We start from the raw sequence: 21027 nt of genomic DNA, 5'->3' as shown, positions 1-21027 counted from the left end.
ACAGCATATTTCAGTAATGCACACAGCACAGAACTTTATAACTTCACATACAATGACAGCACATACACGGATGCTAATGTTCACCAGATCGAGACTTTTAAATTGATGCCTCAGAAGGCATAGTTGATACAAAACACATCATCATCATCATCATCATCATCATGTCACCAAGGTAAATATGGGGTGCCAAGGTGTTACTTTGGGGTGCAGAGTGCCACAACATGAGATCAGTGTTTTCAGGTGAACTGGAGCTTTCATTTTAACCACATAACCTAGTGACAGCAATCTAAGTATCAGTATTAACTACTTCATTTTCAATCAGTTTTGCAAAAGTTTCCTGGGATAGTAGGTGGAGCCTGAATCATGTTCCACCGTGACTCCTGAATTACCCTTAGAGCAGGGGTGGGGAACCCTTTTTGGGTCAGGGGCTGCTGGCCCACAGAAAAATCAGTCAGGGGCCCACAGGAGCAAGAAGCAAAAAACCAAAACAAACAGAAATCCCACAACCACTCTCACTGATGTGTCCCCTGACCGTGAAGCAGAAAAAAGAGACCTCCCTTACTCCTGCCACATGCCAGTTCCAGAGCCTAGGGGGCCTGGGCTAATAGATTTTGTGGGCTCCCTTAGGCTCTGGAGTGGGGCTGAAAACTAGGGCCCTGTGTGTGGGAGGAGGCTGCCAGGAAGTGAGCGGGGGGGTCCAGGCATGAGCTGGGGAAGGAGCAGGTGCGGGGCGGGGTCTGGGCAGGACGAGGGTGCAGGAGCAGGGCGGCACTGGGGGTCTGGATGGGAGGGTGGTGCAGGAGCAGACTAGAGGGGATTGCTTAACTGCAGCTCCCCAGGGAGGCTTGTGGCTCCAAATTCCCCCGCCACTTCCAGGCATTGCCCCCCAGTGCTCCTATTGGCCACAATTTTGGGCAATGGCAGCAGGAGCAGGGGAAAGCCTCCAAGCATGCTTTCCCTTGCTGCTATTTCCCAGCAGGGGAGGGAGAGTGATAGCGGCAATGCCCTGAGCTGCTTCTTCCTCTCCCCTCTGCCAGGCAAGCTGGAGGCTCGATCAAGCTCTGGCTTGCTTGGCTCTGGCCTCTGAGGCTCAGGGCTCCCCTCTCCTACCCCAGCAGTAGGGAGCTGGCAGTGACACGCCAGCCCCACAGTGCTCCACAGGGCTGGAATGCCAGTGTGGGCTCCCTGATGCTGGGGCGAGTCCAGTCCTCGGGGGCTGGAGCCAAGCAATCCATGGGCCAGATTTGGCCTGGGAAGCATAGATTCCCCACCCCTGCCTTAGAAATCAGAGGTTCTAACCAGATCACAGTGTGATGTGAGCACAGAGTGCTGTACATCTGGCACTGTTTCCATCGTGAGTGAAATAACGAGAAACACGCACACTTGGTAGGGTTTGTGCCATAGCAGCCACAGTAAACTAACATGAACACTCAGCTTATAGCTGAAATATCTTAACTTGAAGTGTAGCCTGACAACAACGCAGTCTCAGTACAGGCTCAACCTTTATAGTCTGGCACCCTCAGGACCTGACTGGTGTTAAATTTGCCAGCAAATTTGCCAGACCGTGGGAGATCAATATTGTCTAGCAGCATCACCAACACTCCCACTGCTTACAGGGCTCTGAGCAGATAATTAGAGGTAAATTAGAGCTGTAACTGTTCAATCTGTATCGGAATACAGTTATGTGGATTTAGCTAAAGATATATTTTGCTATATGTAGCTTTTGTTTTCTTTTCTAAACTTCTAGCACCTTTTCTGTTTATTTTTACATATCTAGTATTGTTGCAAGTGTCTTGATCCTGGAATGGTGATTATTAAATCAAATAAACACATAGGCAAGGAGTGAAGGCAATAAAGGTGATCAAAGGGATGGAATTCAAGCAGTACGAGCAAAGGAAAAATCCCTGAGAGCCTCTCTGAAGATCTTGAAGTTGCCTTTCTAGAAACAGAGAGGGAGTTGTGCTAGTCTATACACTATCAAAACAAAAAGCAGTCAAGTAGCACTTTAAAGACTAGCAAAATAGTTTATTAGGTGAGCTTTCGTGGGACAGACCCCACTTCATCAGACCATGGGTCTGTCCCACAAAAGCTCACCTAATAAACTGTTTTGCTAGTCTTTAAAGTGCTACTTGACTGCTTTTTCCTTTCTAGAAACTGTGTACAAAACCCCAAGTTTCACTAATCTCCCTGTTTCTGGAAAGGCAACTTTGAGACAGCATGTATTTGACAAAAGGTAGACAGGTTTTAGCTATACCCTAAAGCTCTTATTTACCTAAGAAACACAGGCATTAGTGCTTCTATGAAGCCAGTCATTCCTCCTTAGTTCCTAAACCGAGCAGGACTTTGTAGTGTGTAGCCCTGATGTTAAAATCAATCTCTTTTAATAAGAAATTCTCTCTTTAGTCAGCAGGTATCGTCAGAAGCTCAAACATGAGTTGGGACGAGACACAAAGTTTGTTATGTCTTATGCTCAGAAGGAGGAAATGCTGCTGGAAGAAACCTATGCTGCTAGTCTTATTGAGCTGGTCAGTTATACCAATGAGAGCCTAGGCTACGTGAGCTGCTTAGAAGATCTGTTTGATGATAGAACTGGCGTAATTAATGAAGATGGAGAGACCATCTATGTCTTTGGGGATGCAGGTATTGGAAAATCCATTTTGCTACAAAAGATGCAAAATCTTTGGGCCAGAGGAGAATTGGATGTAGGTGCCAAATTTTTCTTCCGGTTCAGGTGCAGGATGTTTAGCTGTTTTAAGGAGAATGAAACCATCTGTTTGAAGGATCTGCTGTTTAAATACAACTGTTACCCAGACCAGGACCCCGAGGAGGTATTCAGCCACATCCTGCACTTCCCACAGGCAGTCCTCTTCACCTTTGATGGCTTTGATGAGATCCATTCCAACTTTGACCTGAACAGCATCCCGGAGATCTGCTCACCCAACGAACCTACCCATCCACTTGCCCTGTTGGTGAATCTTCTCAGTGGAAAGCTTCTTAAGGGATCAAAGAAAGTTCTGACAGCACGGACGGGAACTGAGATCCACCGGAACATCGTTAGGAAGAAAGTACTGCTACGGGGTTTTTCCAGCAATAACCTAAAGCAATATTGTAGGAATTACTTCAGAGATGAGGAGTGTCGGGTGTTGATGCTGAGCCAGTTGGAAGCGAACCCTAGCCTCTGCAGTTTGTGTTCAGTGCCTTTGTTTTGTTGGATTATCTTTAAATGCTTTGAACACTTCCGTGCCATGTTTGACAGTCACGAGCTTCCAAACTGCTCTGTTACACTCACAGATGTTTTTTTGCTCATGACTGAAGTTCACTTGAACCGAACTCAGAAAACAAGTTTGCTGAAGAAGAACACCAGAAGTCAAGTGGAGACCTTCAGGTCAAAAAAGGAAGCTCTCTTCTTCTTCGGCAGAATAGCACACATGGGGATGGAGAAGTCTTTCTTTATCTTTGACCAGGAGGAAGTCGAATCCTTGAACATATCAGAGCAGGATTTGCAGCTGGGATTCCTCAGGACAGTTCATGATTGTGGTGGCTGTGGAGACCAGTCCTCTTATGAATTCTTGCACTTGACCTTGCAGTCTTTTTTTACAGCTTTGTTCCTAATTACTGAGGAGAAAATGGGTACAAAGGAATTACTTCGGTTTTTCACAGAGTGCTCTTCCACAGAAACTGACCAGTCTACTTGTCTTCCTATTTCGTGGTTCCGTCATCACACCATTGGAGAAGATCCTTTCCGGAACAGAGAACACTTTCACTTTACCAATCTTTTTCTCTGTGGTCTGCTTTCCAAAGACAAGGAAAAGCTCATCAGACATTTAGTCTCACCTGCAGCCATTAAAAGGAAAAGAAATGCACTCATCACTTATCTCTTAGACAGCATGAAATTTCATATGCGGAATCTGTTGCGAGCAAGGCTTAAGGATTATAAACAGATTCAGGTCATGCCCAACTTTATTTGGATGCTGAGGTGCATTTATGAGACTCAAAACGAAAAGCTAGCCAAGCAGACTGTCAGGGGCATGAGGGCCAACTACATCAAACTCACCTATTGCAATGCCTACTCGGCAGACTGCAGTGCCCTTTCCTTTGTTATGCAGCACTTTCGGAAACATCTGGGCCTGGATCTAGACAACAATAATATCAACGACTATGGAGTAAAGCAACTTCTACCTTGTTTTAATAAGCTGGCAGTGATCAGGTAGGCTCTTGTGCCAGGTGGCTATTGCTCTAGATTTATTGAACAGTATAAGCATTAAACATACAGAAACTCTTTAAATTTTAAGGGGGCCAAGGGCACCAGTTGCTCCTGGAAATAAACAATGTGCAGCTTTTAAATCCTTCTGAATCTAAGAGGGGTAGCCATGTTAGTTTACAGTGTCACAAATAATAATAAGTTGTCCTGTGGCACCTTATAGACTAACAGATATTCGGGAGCGCAAGCTTTCGTGCCCGCTGACGAAGCAGGTCTTTGCCCATGAAAGCTTTTGCTCCAAAATATCTAACATAACATAAGAACGGCCTTTAGTAGGTCAGACCAAAGATCCGTCTAGTGCAGCATCCTGTGTGCCAATGGGCCAGTGCCAGGTGCCCCAGAGGGGATGGACTGAAGACAATGATCAAGCAACTTGTCTCCTGCCATCCATCTCCAGCCTCTGACAAACAGAGGCCAGGGACACCATTCCTACCCTCTGGCTAATAGCCTTTTATGGACCTAACCTCCATGATTTTATCTAGCTCTTCTTTGAACTCTCTTATAGTCAATCCGTTAATCTCTAAGGTGCCACAGGACGACTACTTGTTTCTGGATATTCAGACTAACATGGCTCCCACTCTGATACAAATAACAAGCACTCCTGTGGCACCTTAGAGATTAACCAGTTTATTAGGTCATGAGCTTTCTTGGGTAAAACCCACTCTTTGGATGATTGGAGTACACCCACAAAAGCTCATGACCTAATAAATTGCTTAGTCTCTAAGGTGCCACAGGACTGCTTGTTGTTTCAGAATGATCACCTCAGTATCTTAAGTGGAGGCAGTCCGAAGGTGCAAAATTTGGATCAGAGTTTTGAACATCCTGTAGTTTGCCAGTTCCAGCCCTTTTGGGGCGTGAGTGAAAGGTAGGGTAGCCGTAGGTACCAGCTGTGTGAATTTTGAATCCAGAGTGCAAAAAATGCCACCAGAAGTTTGGGGTGTTTAGGTCTGTGGTCTTGATGTGGGGCCCATCTCAGATTGTTTTGAAAGTGGGCCAGGTGCTGTGAGAAAGTATAGGGGTGGGAGTGAAGGGGGAGCCAGGTTCTGTGAGGTAGGGGTGGGAGTGGAGGGGGAGCAGGGAATGAGAAGTACCTGCTGGTCATGCTTGCCTTACCTGAAAATTTACGAGAGCCTGTCCTGGCTTTAAAATGTGCTAGTGGCAGGGATCTGCCAAGTGTCGCAAAGGCTGATCAGAGAAGTGCGCCTCTTCTGTTAACATGGCTCAAACTGGCATGAGGCCCACCATTTCCATTGCTTCATTCCTGTGTTAGAGAAAATGACGTTTGCAACCATAAAACCTAATGTCACAGGGAGTCATTTGAACAGAAGCAAACTCCTCTGATTTGCTGATGAATGCCTCTGAGTGAGCAAACTACTGACCTCCTGGAATAAGCAGGAGTGGCCTAGTGGCAAGGCTTGTCTGCATGGCAGCGCAGTGCAGACTCCGGGGGCATGTGAATTTATATGGCATGCTACAGGGTTGTGCTGGAACCAGTGTTCCCTGTAAGCTGAGTACTTGGGCGGTGACCCAGGAAAGATTCACATGCCGCTCAGGTGATTAGCACAATGCCTGCAGCCAGCAGCAAGTGTTTTTACTAGTGATGCACATCTGCACCTGCCTTGGTGCATGTAAAAAAATTTATTCCCCCCATAGATGGAAAAAATTAAATGCAGATTCTGCTGACGTGAATGAAAAGCTACCTACTTCTCATTACCTGTTAATTCATGCCAGCAGGGTCTGTGTGAGGCTGTTTACAGCACAACAAGTTAACATGCTCTACAGTTCACAGCTTGATAAGCTGTGATACACTGCTGTGTAGACAAATTCTTGGCATTAGAGCTTGTTCCACAAATGGCGCTGGTCAGATTTTTCCAGTGGATCAGTTTTATGTTGGAAACGGGTGATTTCTAGAAATTGAAAAGGTTCAGAGGAGCATGTTAATTTCGATGACATTTAACAGAAAATACTAAACTCTTCATTTTGATAAGATGAAAAGAATTCAAGTTACTCCCTTCAACTCTTGTATTATACGTTACAATAAAAATGATAAAGTTGAATTAAAATGTTCTGATTTTTTTCTCAAACAAAATATTTTGGAGTATTTTGTTTCATGAGAAAATTCAGTGCTTTGACTTTTTTGTCCCGATTCAGGACAAAAAAGAAATTTCAGAATTTCCTGTGGGGTGGAAATTCTGTTTTCGTCATACTTCACTCGCGCACGTCATGACCTTTAGAACTTGCTTCTATACACAACTGTTTTATAGGCTTTCACTGAGTATGGGGAAGCCTGCTGAGGAGGTGGGTTTTCTTGGGATAGGTATCAAGTAGGAAATGAAGAAGAGCATCTCCTGTAATTACAGTAAACTGGGGGGGAGATGGGATTCTGTCTGTGCTCTGTATCAGAGGGGTAGCCAAGTTAATCTGTATCTTCAAAAACAACAACAAGTCCTGTGGCACCTTATAGGCTAACATATTTTGGAACGTAAGTTTTCGAGGTCAAAGATCTGCTGATGACGTGGGTCTTTGCCCACGAAAGCTTATGCTCCAAAATATATTAGTCTATAAGGTGCCAGAGGACTTCTCATTATCTATTGATCTACTGAATGTTTCTGTTTTTAATTCTGCGTACAGCATACAGAGCATCAGTTGGGAGCTCTATGGGTTTTTTAAAGTACAAGTTTCTTAAAAGTGAACTCACATTTCTGTTAATGGCTTTTATACATTGAGGTCTGAGGCTCTATGAAAATGTCAGAGGAAAAGGTATAGGTCTCCAGCAGAGGAAGCCATAGAATATGCTGTGGCTGGGGAACCCTTCGCAATCTGAGTTAATCAGCAAACCATTTCCTGCTTTCTTTTTTTAGGCTGAGTGTTAACCAGATCACTGATCATGGAGTAAGAGTTCTGTACGATGAGCTCTCCAAGTACAAAATTGTGACTTTCTTGGGGTACGTATCAGTGTGGAACAACACAAGAGATAATTGGTACATGACAGCACCTTTCACCCTGAATGACCGCTCAGCACTGACAGCCAGGACACCAGCAACTACAGGATAGAAACGCAGGCCCCATTAGGGCACATCTGTGCTGCAGTAAAAGGCATGTAACTGGCCTGGTTAGCTGACTTGGGATTACAGGGCCCTGGGCTGAGCCTGCGTGTTTTCAGTGCAATTTTGTAGCCCTGCAGCTTGAGCCTGAATCAGCTGACCTGGGCCAGCCAATCACAATGTAGACTTACCATTAGTTTACCGAACCTGCCCCTGGCATTTGCTGTAAGACACCGTTTTGTATCACAGTATAGTGATATGTGGTGCAGGCATCCCATGTGACGGCATGGCAGGAGAGGGACGGCCATTTCCCCATGTATGAGTTCTCCTCTCCTCCCTGATTGCAGGATGGACTCCTACCAAGAGCAAACCTTGCTCATGTTGTAATGCTGCTCAGGTGTGTTCAGTTTTGCAGCTAATGCCTGACCTTGTTTATCCTTATGTACCTCTAGTTCAGTTATTTCTTTCTTCTATACAAAGTAGATACAGCTTACAAGAGAGAAGGGGTGTGAAAGGGTCTTCTTTCAAGGGGACGGGGTATTGGATCTATTTGTGTAACCACACTTATCCATGCAAGGCATCCTGAACAATTTAAAAAAAGATGGGTGCTTCTACACTAGGAACTATCTTCGAAGTTAGGCACTACATCAAAGCAGCCATCACAGAACCTACATTCATGTTCCCTTACTTTGAAGTTAACTTCGAAGTCCTTACTCCATTCCTGGGAATGGAGTAGTGCCCTACTTCAAAGTTTAACTTCAAAGTAGGGGGTGTATAGATGCTCAGCTTCAAAGTTCTTTTTGTAGTGTAGACACAGGCAATGAGTTTTTAGTCAAGTTTGGGGTCGTGGTTACTTGCTACTTTTCATTAAATAGTGGCATAAAAATTACTTCATGAAGAGTGAACTAAAGTCCCAAGAATATGCTTCCTACTACCAATGCCGAATTCCCAGTGTACCTACCCAGTACTCAGACCTTACAATCCAGGGAACAGGATATATTTCAGCGGAATTTCATGATTCTAATAAAAGAATCATAGAATCATAGAACAATAGAGCTGGAAGAGACCTAAAAAAGCCATCGAGACCAGCCCCCTGCTCTAAGCAGGACCAAACCCATCAGCCCCACCAGGGCTTTGTCAAGCTGAGACTTAAACACCTCCAGGGATGGAGACTCCATTGCTTCCCTGGGTAGACCATTCCAATGCTTCACCACCCTCCTAGTGAAAAAGTTTTTCCTAATGTTCAACCTGGACCTTTCCAACCTCAACTTGAGACCATTGTTCCGTGTTCTGCCATCCATGACCACTGTGAACAGCCTCTCTCCAGCCTCCCTTCAGTAAGTTGAAGGCTGTTATCAAGTCCCCCCTCAGTCTTCTCTTCTGCAGACTAAACAGTCCCAATTCCCTCAACCTTTCTTCATAAGTCATATGCTCCAGCCCCCTAATTATTTTGGTCGCCCTCCACTGGACCGTCTCCAGTGTATCCCCATCCTTCCTATAATTGGGGGCCCAGAACTGGACACAGTACTCCAGATGCAGCCTCACCAAAGCCGAATAAAGAGGAACAATCACTTCTCTGGATCTACTGGCAACGCTCCTCTTGCTACAACCTAATATTCCATTAGCTGTCTTGGCTACAACGGCACACTGTTGACTCATGTCCATCTTCTCATCCACTACAACTCCCAGGTCCTTTTCTGCTAAACTACTACCAAGCCAGTCAGACCCCAGCCTGTAACAATGCTTGGGATTCTTCCAGCCCAAGTGCAGGACTCTGCACTTGTCCTTATTGAACCTCATCAGATTTCTTGCAGCCCAGTCTTCCAATTTGTCTAAGTCAGTCTGGACCCTGTCCTTACCCTCCAGCGTATCTACCTCTCCCCCTAGCTTAGTGTCATCCACAAACTTGCTGAAGGTGCAATCCAACCCCTCATCCAGGTCATTGATAAATATGTTGAACAGAACAGGACCCAGAACTGAACATTGGGGCACTCCACTAGAAACCAACCACCATTCCTACATTGAGCCGTTGATCACTACTATCTGGGCCTGACTTTCGAGCCAGCTTTCTATCCATCTTACTGTCCATTTATCCAATCCACATTCCTTTAACTTGCCAACAAGAGTATTGTGGGAGACCATATCAAAAGCTTTGCTAAAGTCAAGATAAATCACATCCATTGATTTTTTCCCCTATCCACAGAGCCAGTTATCTCATCGTAGAAACTAATCAGATTGGTCAGGCATGACTTGCCCTTCATGAATCTATGCTGACTGTTCCTGATCACTCTCCCCTCGTTCAAGTGCCTGAAAATGACTTCCTTGAGGAGCCCCTCCATGATTTTTCCAGGGACTGATGTAAGACTGACCGGCCCATAGTTCCCTGGATCATCCTTCTTCCCTTTTTTAAAGATGGGCACTACATTTGCCTTTTTCCAATCATCCGGGATCTCTCCCGATCTCCACGACTTTTCAAAGATAACGGCCAAGGACTCATCAACAACATACGCCAAGTTCCTCAGAACCCAAGGATGAATTAGGTCCGGGCCCATCGATTTATGTACATTTAGCTTTTTTAGATAGCTCCTTACCTGTTCTTTCCCCACCAAAGGCTGTCCACCTTCATCCCACAATGCATCACTTATCGCATTAGTCCGGGAGCTGTCTTTGTCTGTGAAGACAGAGGCAAAGAAAGCATTAAGTACTTCAGCTTTCCCTACATCATCTGTCACTGGGCTGCCTCCCTTATCCAGTAGGGGCCCCACGCCCTCTCTGATCACTTTTTTCTTGGTAACATGCCTGCAGAAACTTTTCTTGTTATCCTTCACATCCCTCGTGAGTTGCAATTCCAGTTGCGCTTTTGCCTTCCTGATAACTCCCCTACATTCTCGAGCTATACATTTATATCCCTCCCTAGACATCTGTCCCAGTTACCACTTTTTATAAGCTCCCTTTTTGTTGCCTAAGTTTTCCAAGGATTTCCCCATTAAGCCAGCCTGGTCTCCTACCATATTTTCTTCTCTTGCTGTGCACTGGGACAGTTTCTTTCTGTGCCTTCAATAGAGCTTCCTTAAAATACTGCCAGTTTTCCTGGACTCCTTTTCCCTTCATGGTAGCATCCCAGGGGATTCTGCCCATCAGGTTCCTGAAGGAGTCAAAGTCTGCATTTCTGAAGTCCAAGGTGTGTAATTTGCTGCTCTCTTTCCTTCCTTTGGTCAGGATCCTGAAGTCTACCATGTCATGATCACTGCTTCCCAGGTTGTTCCCCACCTCTACCTTCCCTATTAGTTCCTCCCTGTTTGTAAGCAGCAGGTCCAGCCAGGTATATATATTGTGTATGGCTACTGGCTTCATAGCTTTTATTTAAAAATATTTTCATATTGGCACAAAAATTGAGGTAAGGTTTGCTGGAAGAAATCATTTACATTTCTTTTAATATATAAACACTTTCCTTCAAGTAAATCCCAGTCTGGTCGTCTTACATTTTATAGTTCTATATTAAATTAGTACCCCCTCACTAAAAAGAAATATTTAAATCCTTGTAGAAGACCCTCATAAAGACAAATAATGCATGTACCAGAAACATCCAGATTGTATATATTCAGGTAACAGCAGAAAATACTCTGGTTTTACAATCACAATTTTTCTTTAAGCTTGTACAACAACCAGATTACGGATGTTGGAGCCAAATACGTTGCAAGACTCATTGAAGAATGTTCAACGCTCACGTATGTGAAGTACGTCCAGGATTTTTCCTTATTATGCTCTATGGTACCCTAATTAGGGTACATCAACTTTAAAGGGGAAAAAGAGAAAAGTTTCTTTCTTCAATAAAAGAAAATATGTGCAGATTTGACCAAAAGGGGGTTTGCAAAGTTACGTAGCTACAATATTCTAACAATGACTTCTCTGCATGCAGTCCTTTAATGCTTAATCTTTATTACAGACTGCTTGCATGGTGGGATGCATTCACCCTGATGCAGAGGGTCAGCACAGTACCTCTACTCCACTTATATCCTGTTTGTAGTGCTGGAGAGGGACTTTAGTAGCTCATAAACTTTGTCCTGTGACTTCTGCTTAGGAATAAATTTGCCTCATTGTAACTAATTTCAGGTGTGTTTGGGCCTGAATTTTTCATTGGTAAAGGGAAGGGCTATATGTTAGTATTGCATTTCAGTGAGGGAATTAGCCAAAACCGGTATGTGAATCATTACCATTGGTTACAGGGAACACCCACAAAGGTGCTTAGCCATGCACAGCACCAATTTTCATCCTAAGCTTAAGCTACCTTAACTTGTTGCTTGTGTTTACCATAGAAAGTGAAAAGAGTTAACAAAAGCCACCAGAGGTAGTGAACACAGTACTGGGCATGAAGAATGCTTGAATTCTAGTTACAGCTCTGCTAACTTGTTTTGCAGACTTGGCCCTAAATTGTGCAGCCTAGAATAATCCTTTGGGTCTGAGACCTTGTAACCAAAAGTGTGAATGTGTGCAACATTTTAGTCCATGGAAATTTGTTGTAATTGTAATTGACCTCCTCCGTTATCTATTCATAGGAGTCAGCTGTTACGGTCTGTGTCTAAGCTGAGGTTCAAATAGCTGTATAATTAGGTTTTTGTTTCCTTTGAGAGTTTCATCTTGATAGTGAATATATTTTCCTGCAGAATAGGAGCAAACAAGATAACCAGCGAAGGAGGGAAATGCCTTGCCCTGGCGATCCAGAAGAGCAAAACGATGTTTGAAATTGGGTAAGTAAAGCTAGTTACTGCCTGGTGGGATACTAAACATGACATCACCAGGGGCTTGCAAAGGAGCTGCAACAGTTTGCAGCAGCTGAAAACCTGGGCCCATTGAGCGTAGGAATGGCAGCTTCCAGAGGGTTAGGGCCTAATTGGTATGTAGGCAAACTAGGCGTTTACCTGTGGAGGGCACGTGGAGGTCCCAGAATCGAAGACCAGCATCCTTTCCCACAGCTAATTCCTCCTTACCTTGCCCAGGGGGCATCAACAACCTGCAGCAGCACCCACCCCTGCAGCCCTGAGCTTGTGTGGGTGGAGGGACCATCGTCCTGTCTCTTCCTTGCATCCTTTGGGGTGTTTAGTGCAGTCTCCCTCTTAGCCGGTGTGCAGAGACTGTAGCAGTGCCTGGTTCTCACCCAAGCTATACAGGACGTGTAAGAGGAGAGGCTCCTTGTGCCAGTGCAACTAAACCCGCGCTGCAGGCGCTCTGTCCTCAGAACGTGTGACGATAAAATGGTGAGAATGCGATCATCGCCACTCCAGGCCAAGGAGCTGTTGGCATCTCAAAAGCAGACTGCCGCTGACTGAAATGTCAGGGACTCTCCATTGGCAGTCTGTTATTGATACGACAACTGCTTCTCATGGCTGGGTCAAATCCCGCACATCAGGTCACAATGCCCACAGCAGGGAGCTGGGCCAGGCAGGTGGGACAGAACCTGCGGCAGTGGGACTCAGTCTCCATGCCCTTCCCTCACCTTAGGACCTCCCCTCTGCACCAGGATCAGTGTCCACATGGGAAAGTGTCCTAAGAGAGGTGTAGTCTGCAGGCGGCTCCCAGCGCAGTCTAGGGGAGATGCCCACTGAAGCAAACTCTCCCCTAGTGCTCACTCTGGGCTGTGCCTCTAGAACAGAATTGATCCCTTAGGGCGCAGCCCTGCAAGGTGCTGGAAATGGACCCTGTGAGGATCCATAGGAGTGAAGGGGATCAGGTCCCTCCCAGTCTTGGAACTGTGGTCAGTAGTAGAAGGTCACTGGGAGGTGTGATAAGGGTGGCACTAGATCCATGTCTTGTATTTCTCTTTCCTACCTCGCCAGGATGTGGGGTAACCAGGTAGGAGATGAAGGAGCCATGGCGTTTGCAGAGGCGATCAGGAATCACCCCACCTTAACAAATGTGAGGTAATCAATGGTCTTTGCAGAACACCCGTCTTTCCAATGTGCTTTGAAGTCAGCGCTGATCTGGGGGGGCTTTGTCTGAGGCGTCGGTCAGTAACGCAGCCTGTCTTCTGAAGGCTGACAAGCCACTGAGTCAAACAAGCAGCCAGCCTGTGGCCTGTGATCTCGTGGGATTCTCAGTCACCAGGCAGGTTGTCATTTGTGTATTTGTCATTTTCTCTTGTAATGATCCCTAGTTACAGCCTGGAGCAGTGGTGTCCAATGGAAATTTAAGGATTGTCACAGGCTGGCCCCGCCCCGCCCCGCCCCCTGCCACACAAATTGCCAGCGACTCACCAGAGCCGTGCCTGGGGCCACAGGGCTGCAGCTGCTGGGGCTGCAGGAGGAGCTGTTGCCACCACCACGCGCTTCTCCCACCAAGCGGTGGGGCACAGAGCAAGTAAAGCGCACTGCACGTCTGCTGCTCTAAGGAGCCACATTCCACCACACTGTAGGGGCCAGGGCACCACATGTGGCTAACGGAAAGCATATTGGACATTGCAGGCCTAGTGTTTCCTGTCTGCTGCCTTCCATGATCCCTCAAACCCATGCAAAGAGCCAGCAGGCTGGTACCATTCTCACTTGCTGACACTTGGCACCACTTTGTAATCGTGCAAGTGATGGCACAGGCCACAGGGTGGTGAGGAAACAGGCCCCTGGTGCGCTGCGTACTAGTAAAGCATGTGGAGAAGAAACAAGCAGCTTCAGTACTATTTCTTAGGGTGTGTCTACATAGAGACCTTGCAGTGATACAGCTGCACCTCTGCTAAGATTTCTGGTATAGTGCTGTAAGCCGATGGGAGACAGCTCTCCCATCATCACAATTAACCACCCCCAACGAGCAGTGGTAGCTATGTTGGCAGCAGAGTGTCCACACTGGTGCTTCTGTTGGTGTAACTTATGTCAGTCGGGGGTGTCTTTTCATATCCATGAGTGATACGATTTTACTGGCAAAAGTGCTAGTGCAGACATAGCCTCAGACTGTAAACTCTACAGGGCAGGAATCATGTCTTTGTTAACTGTTTGCACAGCTGGGCTATGATTTGCCAGAGGGTGGTAGCCGTGAAGTTCTGTATCTAAGCTTGCAACTACTATTGAAAAGCACTACAATGTTTGAAATTGGCAGAGAGCTTTGAGGGGAAGCTAGCGTTGTAAATCTCAAGACTCAACTCCTACATATGTGCTTCAATGCTTTCAGTTCTCTCTGAACTGTAAAAAGACTTTCATTGCCACTTCCTAGTTTCAGTGCATGTGTCCCCTTCCCCCCTTTTGTTTTGGTTCATTTACTTTCATTTTGACTCCTAGTTGCAGTCAATTCCATGACTCTTTCTTGAAGCTGAGAGCAAATAGTCTTACTTGCTTTCCCCACAAGATGGCGCCCTTCACTAATTTCTTCAGCGGAGAAGTAGGGATTAAGACACTGGGGATCTCTGGAGAGCTGGCTGCTGTTGTTTGCCCTGGTTTCTCTGGGCAGATGACTGCCCGAAACGACGCTCAGTGAGGAACGGCTGCAGTGACCTAGATTTTTGTTGAAGTATAAAAGGTACCTCAGAGAGCCACCTTCTTCCCGCTGCAGAATTCCTCCAGAAGCCTGCTCCCGAGTGCAGAGGTGGAAGTAAACGGGTATGCCATCGTGCGCAGCTCTGGCAAGAGCTGGATGAGCTGCAGCAAAAGCCAGAGGGGAGCTCTTTAAAGAGCTGGCAATGACCTGGGCTCCAATATGATACTACCTGGGAGACATTTTAAGCTACCTTCACCCCTGCCCGAGCGTGGTACACCTTGAGCCAGCGTTAAACCTGGGTTTTGCTGGCCTGGGCACTGTTGCTGTGGAATGAATTTGTTCAGGAATTTAGTGCTTACAGAAGTAAAAGTGATGATGTGCCTGGACGGGAACCAGTCAGTACAAGTGTGCATGTACAGTCTGAATTCTGCCATTGCACCTGCAGCCACCTCCTTCTTAGAACCACAGGAATAATAAAGGAACACAAGGGTCAGCTAGCCTATCCCCCTGCCAAGATGCAGGGCTTGTGGTACTCGAGCCATCCAGCTGCTTTTTGAAATCCCTAGTAAAGGAGCTTTGCCAGCCTCCTGAGGCTGTTCCAATGCCCTGCTGTTCTTACACTTCAGAATTTTTGCCTATGATTTAATTTTAAATCCATGATGCTGTTGTTTGAACCCACTGCCTCTTGCCCTGTTCTCTGTGGCAGGAGACAAGAACTTTCCTCCAACTTTCAAGTATTTGAGGATCACCATTCTGCCATCCTTTTAAACTCTCCTCTTTTCCAAATTGAACATACCCGTGGGCCTTCAGCCTTTGCGTGCCTGGCTTGCATTCATCTCTTTGATCATCTTTGTTCCTAGTGGCTGGATCCTCTACATCTTTCTAAACATTGGAGACCAAAGGTGGGCACAGTTCTCCAGCTGAGGCCTAACCACACTGAGCAGAGCAGTACTAGCACCTGCCATGCTGTGCCACTGTTGATATAGCCTAAACCTGCATTTGCTTTTTCTGCAACATCATCATACTGGTGACTAATGCTGTGATCCTCCACAACTCTCAGGTCCTTCTCAGCAGTACTGCTGCAACCCAGTTATCCTCCATTCTGCATCTTTGCATCTGGTTTTTCCTGCCTATGTGTAGCTTTAAATTCCTCTTTATTGAATGTCAAATCTTGTCTATAGCCCAGTTCAACAGTTTATTAAGATCCCCGAATTTTATCTCTGAACTGAATTTTAGCTCTGATTTGGTAACTCTTCCTTAGTTCTGTGTCACTTGCAAGTTTGATCAGTATGTTCTCTATTCCTACATCCAGGTCAATAATCATTCCTAATTCATGGTTCTTAAATTAAGAAATTATATTCTGACCCTTGAGTATTTTAATCTTGTTCCAGCTACTGAATAACCAATTAGTAGAGTGCAAATGGTGGTTTTTATGCAAAGTTTAAGGGTGAATGAAAAGAGCCCTAAAATTTCTGTTTCAATTTTTCAGCATGTCCTTCTTTTACTTAGGTATAGTAGTATCTTCAGTTTCCACTGAAGTCAGACTTTCAGGTGTTCACTGTCTTTCAGAATTCAGGCTCTTTACTAGACTAACCGCTAATCTTCATGCGTTTGTATGAAGACATGTGCTTACTTGACTCACTTTATCAGGCCAGACCTTTAGTTTGGAACCCTGCCTCTGGCAGCAACTCATAATTGCTGCTTCAGGGTTTGTCTACATGCAGCACTAACTTACCTTGGTTTACAAAACAACAGAAATGTAGCACTTTAAAGAATAACAAAATGATTTCTTTGGTGATGAGTTTTGTGGGACAGACCCACGTCATCAGATCAATGTCATGTGAAGTGGGTCTGTCCTACAAAAGCTCATCACCGAATAAATCATTTTGTTAATCTTCAAAGTGCTACATTTCTGCTGTTTTGTTTTGTTGGAGTACAGACTAACACGGCCACCTCTCTGTTGTGATATTGGTTTAGTTAAACTGGTCCACTTACCCAGTTCGTGCCAAGGAAACTGACAATCCAACCAGGGCACTGCATACAAAGTTCTTTGTAGGACTGAACCTCTGTCACCTGCTAGCTGATATTTCCGACGCAGTGCCTCCCCGCAACATCTGAGCCCTCTGGCTAGCCCTGAGATCACAGATAAGCGTTGACAGGTTGTCAGCAGCCAAATGCAGCATCATCGGCGGTGCTTGTAACAGAGCCCCATGTAGGCACTTATCTGGCTTTTGATTTGTCATGCTGCTGGTGGACCCTTATGAACGAGCTTTGAACAGTCAAAGGGTCAGCATGCACCCAGCCCTTACATGTAGGGCTAACAGGAAGGTCCCACTGTGGTTGTGGTCCATGCACACAGTGCTGGCTGCCTTCTGACCAGATTGAATGGTGGTCAGAGGCCTCTGGTGTTTTGCTGATGAGGCTTCTGTATCCAATAAGAAGGATGACACTTGTGCGGATCCTCTTGTCTGGGTTCAAGCCTGCCTTAGAGAGCTTAACTTCTGCCTCTACAGGAACAAATTCCACAGATTGTCTGTGGGGCTGGTCCAAAGTCCAGGAAGTCTGTGGAAAGACCCCCACTGATTTCACAGGACTTTGGCTCAGGCCCTACATGCCATGTAAAACGACACGGCCTTGCAATTGTTCTCCCTGGCTTGTGCATTCATTTCATTGTGTGAGAACCCAGCATGCCCAGGGCTAGATCAGTCTTGACCGCTGGCAATTGGGAATCAGCCAGAAAGCCTGACTTTGACATGGTAGTGTTCTCCCTTACTGTGCCCATGCTGCTGTCCTCATTCCTTGTCACCTTGCTGATGTTTTCTTAGGTACTGACTACATGGGTTCTCCAGGGCTGTAGCCTCATGGGGAAAAAATGGTGGACACTGAGCACCCAATGGCCATCCCCTGTACCTGCCAGCGTCTCCCACCTATGGGGATCAGCTGTTCATGGCATACAGGAGCATGTGGGGGAGGGAAAATGAAGGGGCAAGAAGTAGTATAGTAGGGGCAGGCAGAGGTGGGGTGGGGCCTCAGAAGAAGGGGTACGTATGGGGCAAGGCGGGGAAACATCCTCTCGCACGTTAAAAAGTCAGCACCTATGGCTGTGTTTGAATACAAGGACCAAGTTGTGGACGATTGGGTGAAAATTTGGATAGTTAGTAAATTTTCCTGGCTCACTGCTCTCTAAATGCCACCCCCATCCACTGCCATGTTAGGTGTATGAGTTCCGTTTGCTGTGTCTGCTGGATGAATGTGACTGATTTGAATTTTGGCTTCATTGGTTCCCAGTGAAAACAGTGGGTGGAATTCACTCCTGTGCAGCAGGCAGACACAGAGACTTTGTACACTTACAGCCCCCAGCTGCCCTGTTTTGAACACTCACATGAGAAGAAAGTGGTGCCTAGGCCTCCTGCTAGCAATTTGTCCCTGCAGCATGGCCAGCTCCTGCTAGGCTTCTAGGGGGCTTGGAAAAGTTGCTTTTTAAAGAGCTGAAACCAGGAGCTTAGTGTTAGTCACTCTTACCAATCTCTTTCTGAAGATCAAGGGGAAGATTTGAAAAGCCTGTGGTCTGTGCTCAAAACTATGTACATGTAAGCCTACATTTCCATATGCAGTTGTGCACTGTGCTGGCAGGAATAACTAGGCATCTAGGAGTTTAAATTCCCCATTTACAAGCTTTAAATGACCAGCTCTGACAGTTGCAGTACCTGCATCGAACACAGATGTATGGGTGAGCACATGCCTCAGTCATAGCTGGTTTCAGCAGTGGATGAGCAAGACAGTGACTTCTGGGGGTGCTGTTTTGCTGTTTTTTTTCCCTTTTGTGCCACTGATTGCCTTTTGGTTGGTTCTGGTTTTGGCTTGGCGAGTTGGGGGAAAATGGCACCAAAAACATTTTCCACTCTAACTCTCAAAGCCACCAGTCAGAACTCTGCTGCCGTCCCATAACTACAACTCTCTGATGCCAAACCTTGTGACCTGTGTAACAGGGCAGAGTTGGACCCAGGCTGTATGACGGTAAGGCATATGACGGTATGGCAAGTTGTTAGAATGCTTCTGCCGGTGAAGTCTTAATTAGTTGCAGTTTGTAGAGCCCTTTGGGTAGGTAAAACAGTATCCAAGTGTTATGTATTAAGACTGATTTAAAGACACTGCTGGCTTTTTCTACAATGGAGTTGCTGACTTTTGTTACATATTCTGTTGTTTCCCAGTCTTGCATGCAATGGCATCACGGCAGAGGGAGGCAAAAGCATTGCTGAAGCTTTGCAGCACAACAACACAGTGAAAATCTTTTGGTAATGTGTATCCGTTCATTCTGAGGGAATGTCTGTGTGTTTACTCCTTGTTAATGAGTCGCAAAGGAAAGCTGCAACTTATTGTTACACTCTCTCCTTGGGAAATAAGGAAAATTTTGCTTTTGAGTGGGTGTGAAGGTAAAGGACAAATATGTGGTTTTTGTGACAGGTCTTTTCTAGAGCTGGCATTCCAGCACAGGTCTTTTCTAGAGCTGGGTTGGAATGCCAGCTCTTCTCTCTCAGGTGCAGGACTGTCTCCTCCAGCTGAGAATCACACTCCCCACCTGAATTATAGACATACTGCTAGGCCAGGTCTGCATTAAAACTTACATGAGTTTGACTGTGTTGTTCAAGGTTGTGAAAAATCCACACATGAGCAATATACCTACCTGGTGCTTTTTTTCTAGGAAAAAAAGGGTGCTGAAACTCAAGCCCCAAAACTCCTGCCCTCACCCTCAGGCAGCTTAATACCCCTCCCCTCTGCCACCCCAAACCACCTCCCCACCGACACCCAGGATTTAGAGCTCTACCTGCTACTCTTTCACTGGGCCATCTCGTCTTCATGGCTGCTGCTTGACTCCCTTCAGCCTTCTGGCAGGGGCAGCTCCCATTGGCCTGCCGTGCTAAAATCAGACTCACTTTAATTGGTGTAAGCCAATTAAATTAAGTCCTCTTTCAGTGTGGCAGGGCAGTGGGAGCTGGAAGAGAGAGTGAGGAGCAGGAGCTGCAAATGGCTCTTTAAAGAGCCATGTGCAGCTCAGAGCTGTTCAGCTGCCTTTATAAAAATGGCAGCACCAGGAAAAAAAGATGCCAGAATACCATTTTGTGGTGTTCAGGCAGAAAAAAAGCCCTTTACCTGCCTAAGTGCCTATAGGACAGTATTGATGAAAGAGCTTCGTGTTGACATAACAACTGTCTCTCGCAGAGGTGGATTGACTATGTCAATGATAGAGACCCTCCTTGTTGACATAGTGGTGTCTTCAGTAGAGATAAGCTTTTGTCATTTGTTCCCACAGCCTTCATGGCTTCTCTAGTGCTACTTTTGTATCTGGCCCTACACATCTTCTGGGGCTTTGTGTCTGTCCTCTCATACACACCCCGTTTCTACTCTGCATAACTACACACTGACCCATAGCAAAACAAAAAGCAGTCAAATAGCACTTTAAAGACTAGCAAAATAGTTTATTAGGTGAGCTTTTGTGGGACAGACCCACTTCTTCAGACCATAGCCAGACCAGAACAGACTCAATATTCAAGGCACAGAGAACGAAAAACAGTAAGCAAGGAGGACAAATCTGGACTGATTTGTCCAGACAGAATCCAAACTGATTTGTCTGGACAAAGCAAGGACTGATTTGTCCTCCTTGCTTACTGTTTTTGGTTCTCTGTGTCTTAAATATTGAGTCTGTTCTGGTCTGGCTATGGTCTGAAGAAGTGGGTCTGTCCCACGAAAGCTCACCTAATAAACTATTTTGCTAGTCTTTAAAGTGCTACTTGACTGCTTTTTGTTTTGATAGTGTATAGACTAGCACGGCTTCCTCTCTGTTACTGACCCATAGCAGTGAAGTACCATCACTGCCCCACTGTTAATAAAAATCAAGCAGGCAGTCTCTTTGCCTTGCCTACTTTCTGGCTTCTCTAGTGTATTTTTGTGTCCAGTCTTTAAAAGCTGCTCGGGACAGGAACTGTTTGTGGCTTGTTGGAAGCTTAGTCAGCTCTTAAATAATTGAGTAGCACATGTCAAAATGTGCACCACAGTTTCTGAACAAGTTCTCTCCCCCCATTAGGTTGACTAAAAATGCCTTAGATGATGAAGCTGCAGAGAAATTTGCAGAGATGCTGAGAGTCAACAAGACGCTAGCGCATTTATGGTGAGTTACATTTAGACAAGTGTGGGCTCTCTGGGGGCTGTCACAATTATACTTCAGCTTTTAAGCCTGTGCAAGCCCCGGTGAGCCATCTCTGCGCTGCC

General features: G+C 45.9%; 1 protein-coding gene and 1 long non-coding RNA gene across 4 annotated transcripts in view; one reads left to right on the top strand and one right to left on the bottom strand.

Annotated features, from left to right (window-relative positions):
- Positions 1-21027, bottom strand: part of LOC142009772 (uncharacterized) — a 48742-nt gene that overhangs the window by 7076 nt on the left and 20639 nt on the right. The window contains exon 2 of the long non-coding RNA XR_012644560.1: positions 9897-9976. This is a non-coding gene — a long non-coding RNA (uncharacterized LOC142009772). The remainder of the gene's footprint in view (positions 1-9896; positions 9977-21027) is intronic.
- NOD1 (nucleotide binding oligomerization domain containing 1) overlaps positions 1-21027 on the top strand; it is a 44639-nt gene that overhangs the window by 15931 nt on the left and 7681 nt on the right. For 2 of the 3 annotated variants that reach the window (XM_074988317.1, XM_074988316.1), the window contains exons 4-10: positions 2404-4207; positions 7123-7206; positions 10959-11042; positions 11970-12053; positions 13140-13223; positions 18972-19055; positions 20843-20926. In XM_074988317.1, coding sequence (XP_074844418.1) covers positions 2404-4207; positions 7123-7206; positions 10959-11042; positions 11970-12053; positions 13140-13223; positions 18972-19055; positions 20843-20926 — 2308 coding nt within the window. Of the gene's footprint in view, positions 1-2403; positions 4208-7122; positions 7207-10958; positions 11043-11969; positions 12054-13139; positions 13224-18971; positions 19056-20842; positions 20927-21027 lie in introns of those variants that run through there. The other variant, XR_012644559.1, reaches the window with a different exon arrangement.

This window comes from Carettochelys insculpta, chromosome 2, assembly GCF_033958435.1.
Source record: "Carettochelys insculpta isolate YL-2023 chromosome 2, ASM3395843v1, whole genome shotgun sequence".
In the NCBI taxonomy this organism is placed as follows: domain Eukaryota; kingdom Metazoa; phylum Chordata; order Testudines; family Carettochelyidae; genus Carettochelys; species Carettochelys insculpta.
Note: the sequence above shows the minus strand (reverse complement) of the source record. Positions and strands in the feature narration are given on the sequence as shown.